At 37.8% G+C, this 21,382-nt stretch overlaps 1 protein-coding gene across 11 annotated transcripts in view; it reads left to right on the forward strand.

Annotated features, from left to right (window-relative positions):
* fryb (furry homolog b (Drosophila)) overlaps positions 1–21,382 on the forward strand; it is a 63,199-nt gene that overhangs the window by 16,666 nt on the left and 25,151 nt on the right. For 10 of the 11 annotated variants that reach the window (XM_055208131.2, XM_055208123.2, XM_055208126.2 and 7 more), the window contains exons 3-29: positions 1,856–1,909; positions 2,719–2,858; positions 5,674–5,764; positions 6,194–6,273; positions 6,621–6,701; positions 8,926–9,094; positions 9,178–9,270; positions 9,404–9,502; positions 9,961–10,062; positions 11,639–11,742; positions 11,890–11,998; positions 12,112–12,198; positions 12,365–12,536; positions 12,608–12,740; positions 12,951–13,058; positions 13,526–13,760; positions 14,343–14,528; positions 14,712–14,798; positions 14,910–15,169; positions 15,355–15,544; positions 15,641–15,765; positions 17,813–17,870; positions 18,044–18,135; positions 18,306–18,478; positions 18,855–19,015; positions 20,735–20,845; positions 21,161–21,315. In XM_055208131.2, the coding sequence (XP_055064106.2) occupies positions 1,856–1,909; positions 2,719–2,858; positions 5,674–5,764; positions 6,194–6,273; positions 6,621–6,701; positions 8,926–9,094; positions 9,178–9,270; positions 9,404–9,502; positions 9,961–10,062; positions 11,639–11,742; positions 11,890–11,998; positions 12,112–12,198; positions 12,365–12,536; positions 12,608–12,740; positions 12,951–13,058; positions 13,526–13,760; positions 14,343–14,528; positions 14,712–14,798; positions 14,910–15,169; positions 15,355–15,544; positions 15,641–15,765; positions 17,813–17,870; positions 18,044–18,135; positions 18,306–18,478; positions 18,855–19,015; positions 20,735–20,845; positions 21,161–21,315 (3,455 nt within the window). The remainder of the gene's footprint in view (positions 1–1,855; positions 1,910–2,718; positions 2,859–5,673; positions 5,765–6,193; positions 6,274–6,620; positions 6,702–8,925; positions 9,095–9,177; positions 9,271–9,403; positions 9,503–9,960; positions 10,063–11,638; positions 11,743–11,889; positions 11,999–12,111; positions 12,199–12,364; positions 12,537–12,607; positions 12,741–12,950; positions 13,059–13,525; positions 13,761–14,342; positions 14,529–14,711; positions 14,799–14,909; positions 15,170–15,354; positions 15,545–15,640; positions 15,766–17,812; positions 17,871–18,043; positions 18,136–18,305; positions 18,479–18,854; positions 19,016–20,734; positions 20,846–21,160; positions 21,316–21,382) is intronic. The other variant, XM_055208124.2, reaches the window with a different exon arrangement.

Below are 21,382 nucleotides of genomic sequence, written 5' to 3' on the forward strand. Positions count from 1 at the left end.
AACAGTTAATTATGCATAATTATGTGCAACTAATCCTAAACCAAACCCTAATCCTAACCCCAACCCTATAGTAAGTACATGTTGTTAATGATTATTACTTAGTATTAAATGTATATTTACATTCTAACAGTGATACCGTAAAATAAAGTGTGACCAAATATAGGGGCTGTTTACACTTGGTATTAAGATGTGTTTTCATCATTCGGATCACAAGTGGACGAGAGAGACACATTACGTTTACACCTGGTATTTAATCCGTCTCTTTTGTCCACTTTCGACCGCTTCTGTGCTGAATACTGTGAGGGGCTGGTCTGTGAGACGGTGGGCGAGTCTCTCTGCTGTCATTCAAACCCGAGCGGGAGTAATTATGAGTTTATATGGACGCAAACTAATATTATGTCGGAGTCCACTGCTTGTTTAGCAAGTAAACATGCTGCACAGAGGTTTGTACATGTGTATGTAAGAGCTTTCTCTGAATTTTCAGCGCAATTGATGAAATAGGATCCCGCAACTTTCACACGCTTTCAAAACGAAACTACGGAGATTCGCCGCTTAGTTTTATCAATGAAAGGCTAAAAATAGCGCTGTTCACCGTATGTTCACGCCAGAAGTCAAAAAAGACGTAAAACTTGTGTCTTACTGGTAAAAATACGGAATGGCACATTTTTGTATTAACTGGTAAATTCATTCTGGTACATTCATGGTATTTTACCGAAATTATTGTGTAAAAGAGGTTAGTGTAAAAAAGAAATGGAATTGGAGGTTGAAGTGCTAGTTATTTTTCGTAGAGAATTATTATATATTAGGTTTGAAATGTTTTAATAAATATTTCAATATTTCAAATTATTTTAACATTTTTGAGTGCTGACCCAAAGAGACATTATTAAATCTTTAAAAACAATATTAAATATCCCCGCCTTAATGCTTTTTTACCAACAAACTGTGATTTAAGTGTAGTGAAATGGTTTTAGGAAAACTGGATAGCTAAATAAAATAATCTTAATGTATTGATTTGTATTATATGCGTAGCTCTGTTTAATTTAAGGAAGCACTGCGATGAAAGTTCTTGTCCGAAACCGATTATAATAAAACACTTACAGTAGCTGAGTTTTTTTGTGATTTTTATAGCAAAGCTAAACAATGTATTTGTGAACCTGCATTAACTGCATAAGGCTAAACTACACAAAAAAAAAGGTTTTTGTATAGTTATTTGTGAAGAGATTACCTTTAGAAGTAACAAGTAAACAAGCACATGACTTTTTGGACTCAGATGTCTATATCCAACCTGTTTGAGGTATCCCAGCTCTTCTGTGTCGTTTCATCTTACGGTGTACACGCTCCACAGCAAGTGTGCGCATGCCATAGTGTGTACGTGTGTCTGTGTTTTAGTGGGGTTAATCACTTCATTGACCTCTAGACCCAGTACTAGATAAGTTGTTCTCTTGACATCATGGCCCACTTCTTCGCGCAACCTCTCATCCACGTGATATCTTTGGGATTTTCAAAAAAGCTGTGTGCCAATCTATTCTAATTGTTGTAACATTTTTTATTCATTGATAATCATACGCAGACACAATTCAGAAAATGCATAAAAACGTATAGAACTGCTGATAATGGATGTTTAAATATTAAAAAATTAAAATTGTTAAATGTGTTAACTAAAACTACCCTCTTATTGGTAGCTGAAACATAGAAATATTATAGTTTATATAAACATAAAAGTTAACAAATAAATAAATAATAGAAATTGCTTTGTCAGGGCTTTCATTATAGTTCATTCTTAACAAAAGAAAATATATTTTTCCATCTGTATTGGTGGTGCCTCTTTTGACAAGTTTTCTTTGACATTCTGCAGGAAAAGCCCCTCACCAAATCTTTACAGAGAGGAGAAGACCCTCAGTTTGATCAGGTAAGAGTATGTGACTTTATCTATGTCCTCCATTGCATTTATAACTTGTATGCTGTTGCATTGCATACTCCACACTTCTTGACCTCATACAAGAAACAAATAGTCTAATCTGCCCACTTGCAGTCCAACTTTTCTTGCCCATGGCTATTTGTAGATTAATTTTTGTCATAATTAGTCATGCCCTAAGAATAGCATGTCTGTGACTGGTACTGTGTTGGCCTGACTTTACCCCTCGGTACTGAATTCTTAAGCAGTGCGAGCATCTGTGTTTGCGCTGAGGCATGGACACCTTGGTGGGAGGGTGGTTGGGTAGTACTATGCCAAGACACCCCACCACTGTTTGGTTTAGCCAAAGCCCACTCTGGCAGTTTTTGATTACCTGATTGTCAACCATATAAAATGTCATATTCAAACGATAAGTGAAATTTGTACTACAAACAGTGTCATTCCAAATTTAACACTTGAAAATTCTGTATCCTATACTCCAATATACTCAACCAGTGTGACGGTCACTATTGCTAACACCACTTTATTTATTTTTTTACTAACATGTTTTTCCTTTGGTGTAATGGACGCCATATTTTTTACAGGACAACCCTCAATTATGAAGTCATATAATACAAATCTTTTAAAAGTTTATCAATGCATGCTGGATAAAGTTTTCACATCCTATTGTTATAAAATAGTAGGTATTATACATTTAAACCACATATAAATGACATATAATCCAGTGATTAGTAATTCTAGTCGTCACAGCTTCATAACATTTATTGTGTGCTGTCAGTCAGTTTCTTTTATTTTTTCCACAGCTCATCAGCACTATGAGCTCTCTGGCTGAGTATTGTCTTCCCTCTATCCTGCGGACACTGTTTGACTGGTATAAGAGGCAGAACGGGTTGGAAGACGAGTCTCATGAGTATCGCCCACGTGCAAACACCAAATCCAAAAAGTGAGTTCCCTTCACTTTGTTCAGACTCTCTTCAGCAGACTTACAGTTTACAGTACTTTTCGAATTATGTGTGAACCTCCGATAAAAAAAGGTGGTTGGTTAAAAATTTGGCTTACATTATGTTTCCTTTTTTTCACATTTGCAAAAAAAATTTGTTTTGTTGTATAAACAAATCATATTTGTTTGATGGGTTAGGATCACCATTAAAGTTAGTTGTCTATTGTGTTGTGGTATGTCAACAGGCAAAACAGTGTCTCATTGCCTAATGCCTCACTGCCACAAGTCTGAAAATGTTTAGTCTGATTTAATGCCTCTTGCATATGAATGTTAACTCTTTCACCGCCAGCGTTTTTTAAAAAAGTTGCCAGCCAGCGCCAGCGTTTTTCATGATTTTCACAAAAGTTTAATGCCTTCCAGAAAATGTTCTTTATCAAATATATAAACATACAATATACCAAATGAAAGAACAGACCCTCTGCTTTCAAAGAAAAAACCCCGTTTCATCCTACCTTCAGTAGTTCTTTTGTAACCAGCTTTTGAATATGGATAGGTTTCTGCAAAAACACCACATTTTGAGCAAAAAGCAGAGATAATTTCATTTTTGTGACGGACTTTTCATAGAGATCCTATTCAGAGCGATCTTTAAAACAGACACGGACATGCAGCAGCTTGTCATAGGGCAATACTTCCGGTTTTAAAAAGTTGCGGAAGGGCGCCACCTGGTGGATAATAGCGGTATTGCGGAAAGACGGAAAATCTCGTCATTGGCGGGGAAGCGTTTTCTCTTAATTGACAAGATATCTCGTCAATGGCGGGGAAAGAGTTAATGGTTTTCTGTGCTGTTGTGCTAGGGCAGGGCGTTATATCGAGTATTGGGAATATATAAGTATTTATTCCCAGCTGTATATGGGATGAGAAGACCATTTACTTGTTATATCGGTATGGTCTGATATGGCCCTCCTTCTTTCAACAGAAGCTCTGCCAGAAATGTACACTGAGGTCAGATGAAAGCTTTCTAACCAGCTCGCATGTTGTGCAGCTCTATATTGTCAAACATGGAGGAAACCCTGTCTTTGATTTTTTTTATCATATGCTGTCGATTGTGACTTTGTAGAAAATATAGAGAATATATAGAGATATAGAGACTTTGTCAGAAATATAGAGCATACATCACCAAAATTGCCGTGATAGGAAATTTGCTCAATATCGCCCAGCCCTTCAGAGTTGCCAAGTCTGCGTTTTTCCTGCCGAATTGGACTACTTTTACACTGTTTCCGTGGCCTGTTTTTCATTTTTGCGGGACTTTTAAAATGTTTTGTGCATCCCTAGGAATGTAACTTTTAGCAGATGAGCCCTGCCAGAAAAGCTGATTTTACCCCCAAAATGCTATTTTTTACCAGGTGGCCCTTTGAAAAGCTATTGGGCTAGTTTTGGGCTAATTTTGAGTAGCAATGGGGTGGGGTTTGCTGTAACCCTGCAGCCCCAAGTTGTGCACGAGTGTGTTTGTTTGTGTTGATGTGATATTAGCTGTGTAGATTACACATGTAGCATGTGATTGATGGTAATCCTCAAGAAGTTTTTTTTTTTTTCATTTCTTTTGATTAAATATAATCTGTAATCAGACTATACCGGTGGTTGAGACAGCACTGTGCTCTCTATACAGGAGCTCATTTGATGTTTAAGGATTAGTCCATTTTCTTAAAAAAATCCAGATAATTAACTCACCACCATGTCATCCAAAATGTTGATGTCTTTCTATGTTCAGTTGAGAAGAAATTATGTTTTTTGAAGAAAACATTCCAGGATTTTTCTCATTTTAATGGACCCCAACACTTAACAGTTTCAATGCAGTTTAAAATGACAGTCTCAATGCAGCTTCAAAGGACTCTAAACAATCCCAAACAAGGCATAAGGGTCTAATCTAGCAAAATATGCACTTTTAAACCACAATTTCTCGTCTTCCTCCAGCTGTGTGACGAGCCAGCGCGATCTCACGTAATTGCGTAATGACTTGGAAAGGTCACGTCACATGTTACATATGAAACGCACATTTGCGGGCCATTTTAGACAATGAACTGACACAAGAACATTAATTAGTATCATTTGACATATAACAACGTAGAACGGTCCTCTTTCTTCGCTTATAAACACTGGGGCGTAGTTTCGATATGTCATCCGTGACCTCTTGACGTGATGACGTATTACATGAGGTCACACTGGTGCATCACAAGACCGGAGGAAGACGAGAAGTTGCGGTTTCTTGCCTGGTTTGGGATCATTTAGAGTCCTTTTGAAGCTGCATTGAAACTGCAAATTTAAACTGCATTAAAACTGTTAAGTGTTGGGGTCCATTAAAGTCCATTAAAATAAGAAGAATCCTGGAATATTTTTCTCAAAAAACATAATTTCTTCTCGACTGAACAAAGAAAGACATCAACATTTTGAATGACATGGTAGTGAGTAAATTAGCGGAATTTTATTTTCAGAAAATTGACTAATCCTTAAAGCCAACAGTATCTATAGGAAATTGAAGATCAAGTGTTTTTAACCAATTGAATTCATGAGGTTTGCTTTATCAGGTAGATGTTCTTTCTGTGAACATTTTTAAGGCAATTCACATAATCTTGGAAATGCTGTGGCTTTATCTAATCAGAAATGGGCCATTACATTAAGCCACATTTTCACAATTTTTCATAGGCAGAACTGCGTAGCTGTTGGGTCTTTAGAACTAAACCAAAAGTAATTGTTTTTCACGATTCATGCGTTTCATTATTTGATTTACCTATTTAATAGTTTTCTCTCTCTTTCTTTTTAGTGATGAACAACAAAAAGATTATCTAATGGAAAGGAGGGATTTAGCAATAGACTTCATATTCTCACTGGTTCTTATTGAAGTTTTAAAACAGGTTGGTTATGAATGAACACCCACAAAACTAAAGTTAAATTGTAAGAATTTATATGTAAAAATGTTGATACACTCTTAGAAAGTGTCATTTTGTGTTGATTTTGTGTTACATTATAACACATGTTGTGTTAAAAATAACACAAAATGTGTTGTTTCAATAATAACACAGAGATGGGTGTATTCTGGGACAACGCATTTAGTGTGTTGTCCCAGAATTAACACTAATGTGTTGTTTTTAACACATTCGTTCTAAGAGTGTAGATTAGACATGGATTTCAGAATTAATGATACATTTAACAATCCATACAACAAATGCATCTTGGTTAAGTCATTATAAGTAAAAAACTGTTTGAGTATGTGATTTTGTTTTGGTTATATAATCATGTCTTTCTCTCACACCTCCTCTCCATCTCTCTCTCTTTCTATGTAGATCCCTCTCCACCCTCTTCTGGATGGCCTCATTCAGGAAGTCATTAACCTGGCGTTCAAACACTTTAAGTACAAAGAGGGGTAAGAGTCCTTCTCAGTTATTTTGGTCATTGGAAACAATACATTTGTGTAAATGAGTATATCGGTCCAATACATTTTTTACTCATACTTTTAAAAACTGTAAATGTAAGTGTGGTTCGGTGTGATTTGCACTCTAAAAATGCCTGGGTTATTTTCATAATTGGTAAATATTGGACAGAACACATGCTGGGTTAAAAATGGCCCAATGCTGGGTTGTTGTTATGCAACCATATGGGTTATAATGTCTACCCAAAATATTATTTATTATTTACCCAAAATAACCCAGCCATTTTTAGATTGTGATCTACAGAAGAGTGGCCTCAAGTAATGGCATTTTTGTCCCGCAGGTACCTTGGGCCCAACACTACCAACATGCACATAGTTGCTGATTTGTATGCAGAGGTGGTGGGTGTCGTAGCCCAATCCAGGTAAAACATGTTCGGTGAAATTCACAAAGTGTCAACAAAGTGATATTTGATGTTATTGCAGATTTTCTTGTGGCATTGCAACCCAGTGCACGGCTAAAAAACAAACAAAATGTCATGTGGTGTCACTTTTTAGGCACACTGTTCATTATACGAAAACTCAGTGACAAATAGTAATCCAATAAAGGCATATTAAGCTTCTTGTTGCTGTGCAAAGTAATGTGCTTTATAAACCCACCTCACTTAAACTCAGTCATTGCACAAATTTAGTTACCATGACTTATGATAAAGCCAGCGACCTGGTTTTGTGCGTTAAATGATGGCAGTATTTTTCTGCCTGTGACAATGTCTAGTGTTAGATGAGGCACTAATGGGAGACCATTAGCCTGATAGAAGAGACGTCAAGTTAAGTTCACAATGAGCTCCATCACTGTCACTCCAAGACGAGTCTCTCGCTATCAAACTGAAAGGAGCAGTCCTGATAGTAATGGCCCCTTTTTCATATTTAATAGTGTGAAAAATGTTTGAGGCTGTACTTGAAATAAGTTTTAAAGTTCTAGTGTGTGTATACTGTATGTGAAAAAATGTTGGGTACGTGCATGTGCCTCAGTATCTCAAGACAAGATTAATAGCATAATGCTTCAAACAGTGTGTAGTGTGTATATTTAGACTTCTTCAGATACACACGTTTTCTTTATTATTTTGTGTGGGAAAGTATGTCAACTTGGTGCTCACCTAAAACAAACATGAAGTCTGCAGAGAAAGAGACCTCCCTTTCCCCCTCCACATGCCTTTCTAAATATAGGGCTGAAGATCTCGCCTTCTGTCAACCGAGTGTTAACACACGAACACTCCTCAACACACATGTGTACAAGTAAACATCCGTGTCCTCATGTGATCTTAATGCCTGAGGATTATAAGTGTAAAAAATTTCTACAGGATTATGCAAATAGATTGAAACATGGTAAAATGCATGAAGCGGAGCACAGGGTCTTATTGAGTCTAAAGTGTCTTTGAAAGCTGAAAGCATAATCAGATTACCTAAAACAGGTTGTACACAAACAAGCGAGTGGTAAAGGATGTTAAAACTTTGTGCGTTTCAATCCTCTAGGAGTTTTGACTGCATCTGTATTTATTACCTGGTGCAGGGTGCAGGTCTTACTAGGATTTTTCTCTGTTCAGAAGATTTTTAATATTCCTTCTGGCACCAACACAGAGATTATTCAGCAAACTTTGCACACCAAAGCTTTTACGCCCGAGGCCGGCGTATGTTTTTTATTTTTTTCCAATGGAAAAGCGGCGTTTTTTAAAAAAGCCAGCAGCTAGTGTTTTTTTCACACTGTCAGTTCTCACACGGCCGTCCAATCACAGTGAAGGAGGGGTGGGACAAATATTACAACAACCAACTGGCGCGTTGTACAACGACTGATAAACAAAGCAGAAGTATCACAGTAAACCAAAGGCGCTCAGCTGAAGAAAGCTGGCAGTCGGCTCAAATAAAGCAGCCAGTCGGCATCCGCCAGGCATTTTCAGCGGCGTAAAAAAGCTTAGGGGTGTCACGCCCCTTAGTTGCTGTAGACCAGTGGTTCTCAAACTTTTTCAGCGTGCGGCCCCGTTTGTGTACGGTGCATTCCTTCGTGGCCCCCTCAAAGAAAATTTATGACAAAAAACAGTTCTAAAACTTCACATTTTAATTAAACAAAACTAGGGCTGCACGATTTGGGTAATTTTTCCCATTGCGGTTATTGATGCTAAAATTTGCGATGTGCGTTTGCGATTATAATAAATGGTATCATGAGTCAACTTGATGGGTTTTAAGGAAAATCCACACAGTGTTTAGTGATAATGCTAAAATGTGTATTTGTAAAACTAGAAATGTTTTCGTATTGCCATGTGATGTAGCAACCCTAACCCCCTGGGGGCCCCGGACCCCAGTTTGAGAACCACTGCTGTAGACCACAAGTTGCCAAGTTTGTGATTTTTTTTCTGATTTTACATTGTATTCATTTACATATGGCAACACATCTGGTACAAAGCTATCAACTTCAGATTCTTGGGCTAGTTATTATTAGTGTCATGAAATCCTTGCAGACCCCAAATTTCAATAAATAGCCCCCATCTTACTGTTTAATCTTATAAGCAAGTATAAAATGACAGCTGTCAAACCAAAACAGTCTATGCCCTTCCGATTTTGTAAGTCTTAATCCAACCCTCCCAACATTCCCAGGTTTCCTGCAGTAAGGAAGAAGTTTATCTCTGAGTTAAAGGAGCTCAGGCAGAAGGAGCAAAGCCCTTATGTGGTCCAAAGCACCATCAGCCTCATTATGGGGGTCAAATTCTTCCGTATCAAGATGTACCCAGTGGAAGATTTTGAAGCTTCCTTCCAGTTTATGCAGGTACATAATGTTCTGCTTAATCTGCATAACTAATATATAGAAGTAAAAGAAAAGCTCTAACGCATTTTGTTTTATGCTTGTAGGAGTGTGCTCAGTACTTCTTAGAAGTGAAGGATAAAGATATTAAACATGCTCTGGCTGGACTCTTCGTAGAGATACTCGTCCCTGTTGCCGCAGTAAGTACAATTATATCTTATATCAAATTAAACTTAGGAGTGACTCAACATGTAGTGTTATTTCTACACAAAAAGTCACTTTGCTAAAAAGTATGTAAATAAAAATTATTAAATCATCTGTATTTCTCTTCAGTCTGTTAAAAATGAAGTGAATGTGCCCTGTTTGAGGAACTTCGTGGAGACTCTCTACGATACAACTTTAGACCTGTCGTCTAGGAAGAAACACTCTCTGGCAAGTCTCACAGTCTTTTCTGGGTGTTTTTGTGAACAATAGAGGGCGATGCATCTGATTGGCTCATAGCTGAAATATTTTTTTTTACATAGCATTGCGTATTTCTGTGATGTTTAACATTTCCTGCTTTATCAATAGCAAGCATTTTTTCAAGCTGTACCATAGCAAGATTTTTGGATTTTGCATGTTTAACATTTTTTCTACACTGGGTGCATGTCGACACCCTTGTTAAGTTCATAACTTGTTGATTTGTTTGTCACAAATTGCCACCACAGGATATTTAGCAATCCAGTATCGAGCATTTGCAGCCAGGCAGTAAAATAAAAATGTTCAACACTGTGTCAGTGACTTCTTATAAGAGCTGCAATTGTCTTTGCTTAGTCATTCCCATTACATACTGCAATTCTTGTTGCCAAAAGATATCCTAAGCATTATAATGATTCACTTTTGTTTTACAGGCTCTATATCCGTTGGTAACATGTTTGCTGTGCGTGAGCCAAAAGCAAATCTTTCTCAACAGATGGCACGTCTTCCTCAACAACTGTTTGTCCAACCTCAAAGTGAGTCTCTGAGAATACAAAGTTTGTGTACCAACGTGAAGATCACATGCGAAAACGCAACACAGCAGAGTTTGTTGTGTAAGCACCATGTGATTTGAGGTTCCCATGATAATTTAGTCTTTAAATTTAGTCTTTTAAGTGGTGCCGGACAGTCAAGTGCACAGACATTTAAAGTAGCAGTAATTGTGAGATGATTGATGTTAAAAATGTGTGACATTTAAAGGGAGGCTGGTAGATCTGTGAAATGTTTTGTTTGGATTAAGGGGAGGCCGGTAAGACAGGACATCATCTCATTGTACATTCTGTACTTGTGCCTTTGTACCTGTCTTAGGGGTGAAAGAGGAGAAACAAAATAAGACAGATATATAGTTAAGGTAGGAAAAATGAGAGGAGGTATTATAGCAACTACGGTGTGCAGGACAGAGAAACCCTAGGGCAGTGAAGTTTTAACACCATCGCTTTTGAACGTGGCACACACATAAATACACAAACAAAATCACTAAACGGCTGTGCTATGGGTTCATGCAGTTTTTCAACACAACACTAATACAATGCTAATAGCAGTGCACTGTGGATAATTTAAATGATGACATTATCAGTTGATTTCATGCTTTAACATGTACATAGGACATGCAAAGGACTTTAAGAGCAAGTTTATCTGATGGCGACTTAATAAAATGTGCTTTAATTCGGTCATCTGGAATATATCTGATTGTTAGTTCTGCATCACAGTTTCTTATTAGGACTTTGTGCAAATCCATATTGCAAGCACTATTAAAGGGACATTCCCCTTTTTTGAAAATATACTAATTTTCCAGCTCCTCTAGAGTTAAACATTTGATATTTACCGTTTTGGAATCCATTCAGCTGATCTCCGGGTCTGGCGCTAGCTCTTTTAGCATAGCTTAGCACAATCCATTGAATCTGATTAGTCCATTAGCATCGCGCCTAAAAATAAGCAAAGAGTTTCGATATTTTTCCTATTTAAAACTTGACTCTTCTGTAGTTACATCGTGTACTAAGACCGACGGAAATTGTAAAATTGCGATTTTCTAGGAAGATATGGCTAGGAACTATACTCTCATTTTGGCGTAATAATCAAGGACTTTGCTGCTGTAACATGGCTGCAGCAGGCGTAGTGATATTACACACTGCCCGAAAATAGTCCACTGCCATTGAAAGATACTAGGGGGACTATTTTCGGCTGCTGTGTAATATCATTGCGCCTCCTGCAGCCATGTTACAACAGCAAAGTCCTTGATTATTACCCCAGAATGAGAGTATAGTTCCTAGCCATATCGGCCTAGAAAATCGCAACTTTTAATTTGCCGGCGTCGGTCTTAGTACACGATTTAACTACAGAAGAGTCAAGTTTTAAATAGGTTTTAAACTCTTTGGTTATATTTTAGCGGATTGCTAATGGTATAATCAGATTCAATGGATTATGCTTAGCTATGCTAAAGTGGTAGTGCCAGACCCGGGGATCAGCTGAATGAGTGTACCTTTAATACTGTACATCAAAAGCTGCATTACCGAAACATAACAGGAAGTGACATCAAAGTTCTTTTTTTTGCAGAACAAAGACCACAAAATGGCCCGGGTGGCACTTGAGTCTCTTTATCGCCTGCTGTGGGTCTACATGATCCGAATCAAGTGTGAAAGCAACACTGCAACACAAAGGTACGAAAATATGAATACAGTTCAAAATGCCATCAGAAATACAGAGATTAATGATGATGACAGAGAGTACATAATGATGTTGACTTTAATAATTGTGATGATGGACCTTTACCTTTCCATTTCTCACCTTTTCCTTTTTGTCTTCAGCCGTCTCACCTCTATCATATCAACACTGTTCCCGAAGGGTTCCCGGAGCGTTGTTCCCAGAGACATGCCCCTTAATATCTTTGTCAAGATTATTCAGTTTATTGCACAGGTGTGACAGCCTCAATCCTTCAGATTTACTCCCTCTTGTGCTTTTATGTGCAGAAATTGCGTTAATATATTGTACACTCATTAATGCCCATTTTGTGTATTTCTTTGCTATAGGAAAGACTAGATTTTGCGATGAAGGAAATTATTTGCGATCTGCTAAGTGTTGGAAAGTCCACCAAAGCCTTCAGTCTTAACCCAGAGGTAAACACACACAGGTCTTTAAAGTATATGCAATAAATGCTAGGATAATGCTAATTGTCCCTCTCAAGTAAAGCCAAACCTGCAAACACATCTCTATTTACACTAAAGGTTGAAATCTTACTGTACTTGTTTTGAGGGAGTAATGAATATGGGATTGTTTGTACAGAGAATGAACATCGCTTTGAGAGCATTCCTTGTCATAGCTGATAACCTCCAGCAAAAAGATGGTGAACCACCAATGCCAAACACAGGGGCCACTTTACCTTCTGGAAACACCCTGAAGAAAAAAAAGACCTACCTCAGCAAAACCCTAACTGAGGAAGAAGCCAAACTTATAGGTATGTCCTCTAAAGTCACAGCTTTAGTTTTTTGTAGTTGAAGTATAGCTTATCTTGATCTTTCTCTGCAGGTATGGCACTGTATTACTCCCAGGTCAGGAAAGCCATTGACAACATCCTGAGACACCTGGATAAAGAGGTGGGCCGCTGCATGATGCTCACCAATGCCCAGATGCTCAACAAGGAGCCAGAGGACATGATCACGTAAGCCACTTTTTATGGCCTGTCATCAGCTTTTATCTCAGTCTCAGTGTAATGTAAGTGGGTAAGCCAGACAACTTATGAGTCACATATAACCCACACAACCAGACACTGACATTTTTCAGTGTCTCTTCTTTTGTCTTTCGTTTTTTCATGTTTTTTGTCTCCTTATTACTTGTGAATGAATCATCTTCTGTTTATCTCTTGATTTAGGGGTGAGAGAAAGCCAAAGATTGACCTCTTTCGAACCTGCGTTGCTGCCATCCCACGTATTCTGCCAGATGGCTTGTCCAAAATGGAGCTCATTGATCTTTTGGCCAGGTGAGATCCGAAGGAAAATGTATTGCTTGAGACTTTGTGTCCTTATGTTAACCAAGTATGAACATTTTCAGATGTTCCTTTAAAATTCCGTATTTACAGATAAAAACCAAACATGAATGTTTACATAAAGTAAGAGAATAGAGCCATTAAATGACTTTTAATGGCACACATTGGTATTTTTGGAAATCTAACCATAGTTTGATACATCTTTGAGATCTCCTTTGAAACTTTGGAGGATAAACGTGTTAAGATCAATGTTTGTTTTTTAAAACCAAAAGTTTCCAGCCTGAGCAAGCACACCCCTTAACACACCTTGCAATAAAAACATATACAGATTAGTGAAATGAAAACCGTCACGGACGTTAACATGCCTTTGTGTGCAGGTTTTTCCTGTTTGATCTTTTGACATTCTTTAGGGCAAGAAACGTGTAATTTTCATTAATTGTTTTTCCCTTCACGTTCTGCAGACTGACAGTCCACATGGACGATGAACTCCGACTCATTTCCCAGAATTCCTTGCAGAGTCTACTGTTGGACTTCTCTGATTGGCGGGAGGACGTTCTGTTCGGGTACACCAACTTCCTGCTGCGTGAGGTGCAGGACACACAGCAGGGCCTGCAGGATTCATCGGTTAAACTGCTGCTGCATTTCCTCACACAGTGGAGGCTTGCAATTCAGGCACCTGGAAAACGCTCATCAGAGGTACCCTGTCATCATTTAAAGACAACATAATTTTTTTAATAAAAGAATTATTAAATGCCACTGAACATTAGAAAGGTTTCTATTCATTGGCCACATTGCATACTTTACCAATATTTAAGGGGACATATCATGAAAATCTGACTTTTTCATGTTAAAGTGCTATAATTGGGTCAGCCTAGAAAATGTGTAAAAGAACAACCCAGTAACTTAGTTTTGGTAAACCATTCTCTGCAAGCATGTGAAAAAATAGGTCATTGAAATTGGCTCCCTTTGTGATGATGTCAGAAGGGGATAATACCGCCCCTTAATCTGCACTATCCAACCATGGCACTGCCATTTAGTGCAGAGATCAGCTCATTTGCATTTTAAAGGACACACCCAAAAACTGCAAATTTTTGCTTGTACCTACAAAGTGGCAATTTTAACATGCTATAATAAATTATCTACATGGAATTTTGAGCTAAAACTTCATATATGTACTCTGTGGACACAAAAGATTTATTTGACATCTTAAAAAAGTCTTGTGAAATGTCCCCTTTAACCAAATGTCTGTGAAAATGAGTGTGTGTTTTTGTACCTCAGATGGGAGGTCAGAGCAGTGGAAGCTCCAGGATGCCACCTGAGCGTAGTCCTCACTCCACGGTGCTGCACGCTGTGGAGGGTTTGGCCCTGCTTTTGCTGTGTTCCTGCCAAACCAGCACCCGCAAACTGGCAGTATCCGTCTTACGAGAAATACGCCTCCTGTTTACAACCATCGGACAAGCTGATGTAAGACTAAAGAATAATAAAAAAATAAAATAGTAAAGCGTGACTAATTTTGTTGCAATTATGTCACATGATTCATCATAAACACTTATGCCCCAAGTATCAGTTGTATATACTAATGATAAATGTTTATGTGTAAGTGTAACATAAATATTTAACACATGCCTTATTCCATACTCCTCTCAGGATGATGATAAGCCCATGATTGAGGTTATGGACCAGCTGGCCCCCAGCGTGCTGGATAGTTTCGTTCATGTGGCTCATTCTGAATCTGTAAGTGTTTCCCATTAAGCTTGTAGATTTTGCCAAATTGCTATTTTTTACTATTTTAAATCATGCCTCGTTTTATAAGTCAGCTAATGAATCTGTTTTTCTTTTTTAAAGTCCACCCTGCCCTTAAGCCATCACGTGGACCTGCAGTGGTTGGTGGAGTGGAACGCCCGTCTGGTTAACAGCCACTATGATGTAAAGAGCCCCTCTTATGTGTGGATCTTTGCCCAGTCGGTAAAGGACCCGTGGGTGCTGTGCCTGTATAGTTTTCTTAGACCTGAGCACCTCCCAAAGCACTGCTCCACGGCGCTCAGCTACGCTTGGCCCTACGCCTTCACGCGCTTACAACTACTTATGCCGCTTGTGGACCCAAAGTGAGTATTGCTAGGCTCTGTGTTTATGAATAACAGTAGCTCCTGTAGCTCTTAAATGGTAGAAAATGGCATTAGCAAGGCCAAAATCATGGGTTTGATTTCCAGGTTACACACAAACTGAAAATTGTATTAAATAAAAGTGTATACTTTGAAGATTTTTTTTATTTCTCTGGTTTTTCCTGCAGCAGTCCAGTTTATGCCAAAAAGACCAGTACGCCAGGCCCGGCTGATGGCTACGTGACGTTATGGAGGAATTACTTGATACTGTGCCTGGGAGTTGCCAAACCAAGCATCATGAGCCCGGGTCATCTAAGAGCCTCTACACCTGAAATCATGGCTACAACACCTGATGGTAGCATCACATATGATAATAAGGTACAGCCCCCTCTAGAAGAGTATTCGGGAGTCTGTGATGTTTGGACAGTGTGTCTGTGTTTGTGTCACTGACTGAATGTGTGTTTGTATCATCAGGTTATAGGGACACCATCAGTGGCTTGGCTCCTGAAGCAGCTGGTTCCCCTCATGAGATCTGAGAGTTTAGAGATCACTGAGTCTCTGGTCCTTGGTTTTGGACGAACAAATTCTCTTGTGTTCAGGTAATGTTGGATGCTTTATTCCATATATTTACTTTAGTTCAGCCAACATCACATAAAACCAACTAGCAAGTAGCAAATCTCGACTTTCTCGACAGAAAATCACAACTAAATCCTGTTGGTTTCGTTATTTGAAAGTATTTGTCATTAGTATTTTTCAAACAAACTCTGAAGCTTTTTATAGCTGTAGGTAATTTCCTAAACCTGGGCAGCCGTCAACTTCAGCTGTTTGATCTCTGGGTGCCCCAGGTGTCTTGTTTCAATCATTCGTTTTTAAAAATGTGTGGTGTTTGACCTGAGTGAACGAAGGTGTGTGTCAAACAAGACAGCAAAGATGAATGTCATTCCTTTCTGACGTTTGCCGTTATTTTAATATAGCACAGCTGGATGATCTCACAAAATCCAGGTTTAAAAGGTTTCCAACATCAGAATTTTTTTAAAAGCCCTTGAAGCCAATTTTTTTTTGCACATATAAGATTTCTTCTTATGAACTTATATAATCATTATGTTTAGAGGATTCAAAAAATATTTTCTATAGAATTATTTACATTTTTTTAGATTTTTTATCACTATCAAAAATTATCATTACCGCAACATATTACTTTAAATATATGTATTTACAAACTCATGTTTCGGTAATGAGAACTAAAAAGTTGTTTATGTACTATGACAAACTACTTCAACTTTTATCTGAAGAGAAAAAATAAGAACTGCTTACCTGGTAGCCATCTTGAGTGTCACAGTCAATTATGTCCCTTCCAACTATTTTTTTTAAATGTTAGTTCCTTGAGGGCTTCAACAATGATTGAAAATTGTTGCGGAGGATGAGAAAAAATTTCTTGGACACATTTATATTCCTTATTATTGTCACTACATTTACCAATTATCACCAAATACCACATGTTTCTTTACTGTAAATGTTTATAGTATAACATGCACTGAAACTTTTCATTTTTTAGATTTTTTAATTATAAATATTTCCATGTCAAAGAAGCCAAATCCAGTCACGGTAATTACATTTTCTTCCTTAAATTTGGAAAAAAAACAAAATCGTTTTTTATGATGTCCTTTGAAATCATGTGCAAAATAGTACATGATGAAATGTTTATAACTGTATGCTTTTTATTTTGATAGCATTTACCTTTATTATCAAAATGTTTCATGACACCTCGCAAGTCTTATTTCGCAAGAATCACCCAGCTTCTTTCAGCACAGTACCTCTTATGCAGTTTCATCCAGAAGCATATGGATTAAAAACAGTTCATGATCAGTTTATTGATTTTGAAATACAGTCTGTACACTTTATCTAACCTTGTTGTTTTCAGATTTAAATAAAATAATAAGTCCTTCCAATTTTTGGTGATTGTTGCGGGCAAAAATCCTCGATCTTGTGGCACGTTTTCTTAAAAATGCAATAGAATATGCGGGATATGCAGGATTTGCAGCTTTTCAATGATGTTCACATCGCATAATTACATCACTTCATAACGTTAGTGACTTCTTTTGTGAAGTAAATGCAACATTTTTCAACTTTCTGTTAAGATATATGTGACTTTTTGCTACGAAAATGCGGGGATTATGACATCATGCAAGCCCCGCATATTTTGCGCGTGGAAATCAGCAATTTATGTGGTGAAAGTGCAGTGTATTTGAAAAAATGTGCCCCCGCATAAATATGCGGACTTTGGCTGATTATGCATTGAATGCATTGAATTTTCTGGAGGGACTGAATAATGGGTCAGTTTAGATTAATTCAGGACTAGGCCTTAGTAATATTAGGACATTTAAGTAGTTGTTACAAACATACTGTATCTGGTGTGCATCTTGAAACAAAACAATTTTTTTGCACTGATATATGTTAAGTCAGTGCAAGATTTAAATTAAGGCAGCTCAAACATGCATTTTAGTCTGAGACTAAAATATGCCCTGACTGGGAAACTGCCCTAAGTTAGGGTTAGGGTTAGTTACCGGTATTTTCTTCGATTTTATTCTGCTTTACCGATGTAAGGTTTCTCATCATGACTGGTATTTATGCTGGGCATTTTATTAGGGAGTTGGTGGAGGAGCTCCATCCTTTAATGAAAGAAGCTCTGGAGAGAAGACCTGAGGTGAGAGCCCAACCTTTTGTCACTTACGTTATAGATAAATTAGTGTGTATTATTGCATGTGTTGGGCAGTGGAATTAGATATATTCTTGCTTTCAATATATTGTTGTCTTCTTTTTTTAGGGTAGAAAAGAGGATTAAATCATATTTTCTAATTTTTCTCTCTCATTGTGTAGAATAAGAAGAGAAGGGAGCGGAGGGATCTGCTTCGACTGCAGCTGTTGCGGATCTTTGAGCTTCTGGCTGACTCGGGGGTCATTAGTGACAGGTAAATTTTCGTTTTATGTCATTAAGTAGGCCAATTCTGGGTTAACCTTTTTAAACCATAGCTTTTTTCTTTAACCTTTGAGTTTTTGACCTTTGCAAGACTTTCCATTTCCTCTTTATAAATCAAAGATTTCTTGTCCAGCTGCTTATTTTGTTTGTTCCTCTCCGCAGTACTAATGGGGCATTAGAGAGAGATTCCCTGGCTTTAGGAGCCCTCTTCCTGGAATATGTGGATCTGACTCGGATGCTCTTAGAAGCAGAGAATGACAAAGAGCTGGACATTTTGAAAGACATGAGAGCTCATTTTAGCGGAATGGTGGCCAACCTCATCCAGTGTGTTCCAGGTATCCATCACTGTGTATTAAAAATACAAAACAATGTTGAAAGCCTCAGCGAGTTTAACAGTGAGTGAGTCATTTATAAGGAGCCCAGAAGCAAAGCTATGAATAACCCAATGCTGGCTCTGATTAATACGTGATGACTGACCAAAGGCCTCAAAGCGCAAAGCAAAACATCTCCTTTGACATCAAGACACCAAATCAGAAGCCGATTATAATGTGGTTTTCATCAGCATTGACATTCTGTAAAAATAAAGTAGAAATATATGTAGACCGATAGACAGACACAAATAAATGTATTTATTCATTGAAGTTAAACTATGTTGCAATGTTTGTTGTTTTGTGTAATAGTGTTTGTTGTCAAACTCGTTTTTCTCTATAGTCCACAATAGGCGTTTGCTGTTCCCCCAGCAGAGCTTGAGGCATCACCTCTTCATCCTGTTTAGCCAGTGGGCTGGACCCTTTAGTGTAATGTTCACACCTCTGGATCGCTATAGCGACCGCAACCACCAGATCACACGTTACCAGTACTGTGCTTTGAAGGTAAACCATTGCCATTTCTATAATTCCTTTAGTGAATTGGTCAATAAAACAACAGTGGTAGAAGGTACATTTAAATTGAGCTATCGACTATGCACTCACACCCAAAAATTACCCCATCATTTACTCACCCTCAAGTCACCCTCAATGTATATGATTATCTTTTTCAGATGAACTTTATAATGGTAGTAAATGGTGCTTTTGATTTGAAGGCCAAAAAAGCCTATCCATCCTTCACAGAAATAATCCACACGGCTTCTGGAGGTTAACTCTTTCCCTCCAGCGTTTAAAAAAAAAGTTGTCAGCCAGCGGCAGCATTTTTCATGATTTTCACAAAAGTTTAATGTTTTCCAGAAAAATGTATTTCTAAAATATATAAACATACAATAAATCAAATAAAGAACAGACACAATGCTTTCAAACAAAAAAACAAAAATGTTTCATCCTACCTTCATTACTTCTCTTTTTATTATCTCTCAAATATGGGTAGGTTTCTTCAAAAACACAAAATTTTGAGCAAAAAGCTGAGATAATTTTAATTTTTGTGAAGGACTTTTAATAGAGATCAGATGGAGTGCGATCCTCAAAACATGCGCATACATACAGCTCTTTGCCCTAGGGCGATACTTCTGGGTTTTATAAGTTGCGGAAGAGCGTCACCTGGTGGATAATAGTGGTACCGTGGAAAGTCGGAAATACTCGTCATTGGCAGGGAAGCGTTTTCTCTTAATTGACGAGTCAATGGCGGGGAAAGAGTTAATAAAGGCCTTCTAAGGGCAATTGATGCGATTTTTTTTAAATATCAGTGTGCGTTTAAGAGAGACTGCGTTTCCAACCTAGTACGTAGAGCGTATGAGTGGGATAGTGACGAATGCGGAAGCGCAGAGGGCAAAACAAAACGCCAGTCAGGAAATAGAAATCTAAAAGGGGATTTAAAAGTAAATTTTGGAGGAATTTTGATATTAGACAAGAGGATATTGTGTGTGTTTTTTTTTTTTTTTTGCCTGCGCTTCTGCGTTCGTCACTACCTCTCATATGCTACGTCATACGCTTAGAAACCCAGCTAGTTATTTTAGTTTGTAAAGTTTTAAATAATTTGATTTTTTGTACAAAATTTATTATCCCCTTGAAGCCGTGTGGATTAGTTCTGTAAAGGATGGATGGGCTTCAAATCAGAAGCACAATTTACTACCATTATAAAGCTTTAGGACATTTTCTAATATTATTCCGATTGTGTTCATCTAAAGAAGATAATCATATACATCAAGGGTGGCTTGAGAGTGAGTAAATCATGAAGTCATTTTCATTTTGGGTGAACTTTCCTTTTAAGGCGTGAATTGTTGGGAGTTTGCCATCACAGTTCATTGCACTGCAGAATGTCTCTTAGCTCATGCCAATGCATGGAAAAACGAAATCTAATCTGGAAAGTACCTGTCTGCTCAATTCACAACACCACAGTGTCTTGTATAAAATTCCCTAAGCTCTCTGCAACTCCTTTGTCCAAACAGTCATGCAACTGTTACTTTTTTGCAGAAAACACAGTGTCACAGTGGATCAGCAATGTTTTTTTAATTAAGATTTAGAATGTAATATGAATATATGTGTCTGACAATAGTTTTAGGCGTTATGTCGTGCATGACTATGGGTCAGTGGTCATTTTGGGAGTCAACAACATTTATTGTATGTTTTGTTGTGTTTGTGTGTGTAATGTTTCCACTTTAGGCTATGTCAGCGGTGTTGTGCTGTGGCCCTGTGTTCGATAACGTTGGGCTCTCTTCAGACGGATACCTTTACAAGTGGCTGGACAATATCTTAGGCTGCCATGATCTCAGGGTAAGCGTGCTGCGTGCTCTCAACGTTTTAATGTCTGGAATGGTTCCTGTGTTAAAAGCAGTCCTTGTCTTTCCTAATGGTGATATTGAACAGTCTTCCTGTTTAAATTTGAAACTGTCTTTCATCAGTTTTAATACCTGCCATTAAAAAATACATTTTTGCCAGGATCAGCCTGTGAATGTGTCATCTACGCCTTTCTGCTTTATTAACTTTATTGCTTCTTCAATCTTGGTTGTTTTAATGTTTAAAGTAGGACTGGATGACATTTTTTTATTTAGGTAAAAAATAAGTAAAATGTTTGCCATACACCAACAGGTTCATCGTCTGGGCTGTGAGGTGGTCATTTTGCTCCTGGAATTGAATCCAGATCAGGTGAATCTGTTTAACTGGGCTGTCGATCGCTGCTTCACTGGATCATACCAGCTTGCATCAGGATGCTTCAAAGCTATTGCTACTGTGTGTGGTAGCAGGTAAAAAACCGTCACCATCATCAGCCCATCAAAAAGATTCATAAAAGTTTATAATGAAATAAAATTT

Source organism: Misgurnus anguillicaudatus, chromosome 12, assembly GCF_027580225.2.
Source record: "Misgurnus anguillicaudatus chromosome 12, ASM2758022v2, whole genome shotgun sequence".
Classification (NCBI taxonomy): Eukaryota; Metazoa; Chordata; class Actinopteri; order Cypriniformes; family Cobitidae; genus Misgurnus; species Misgurnus anguillicaudatus.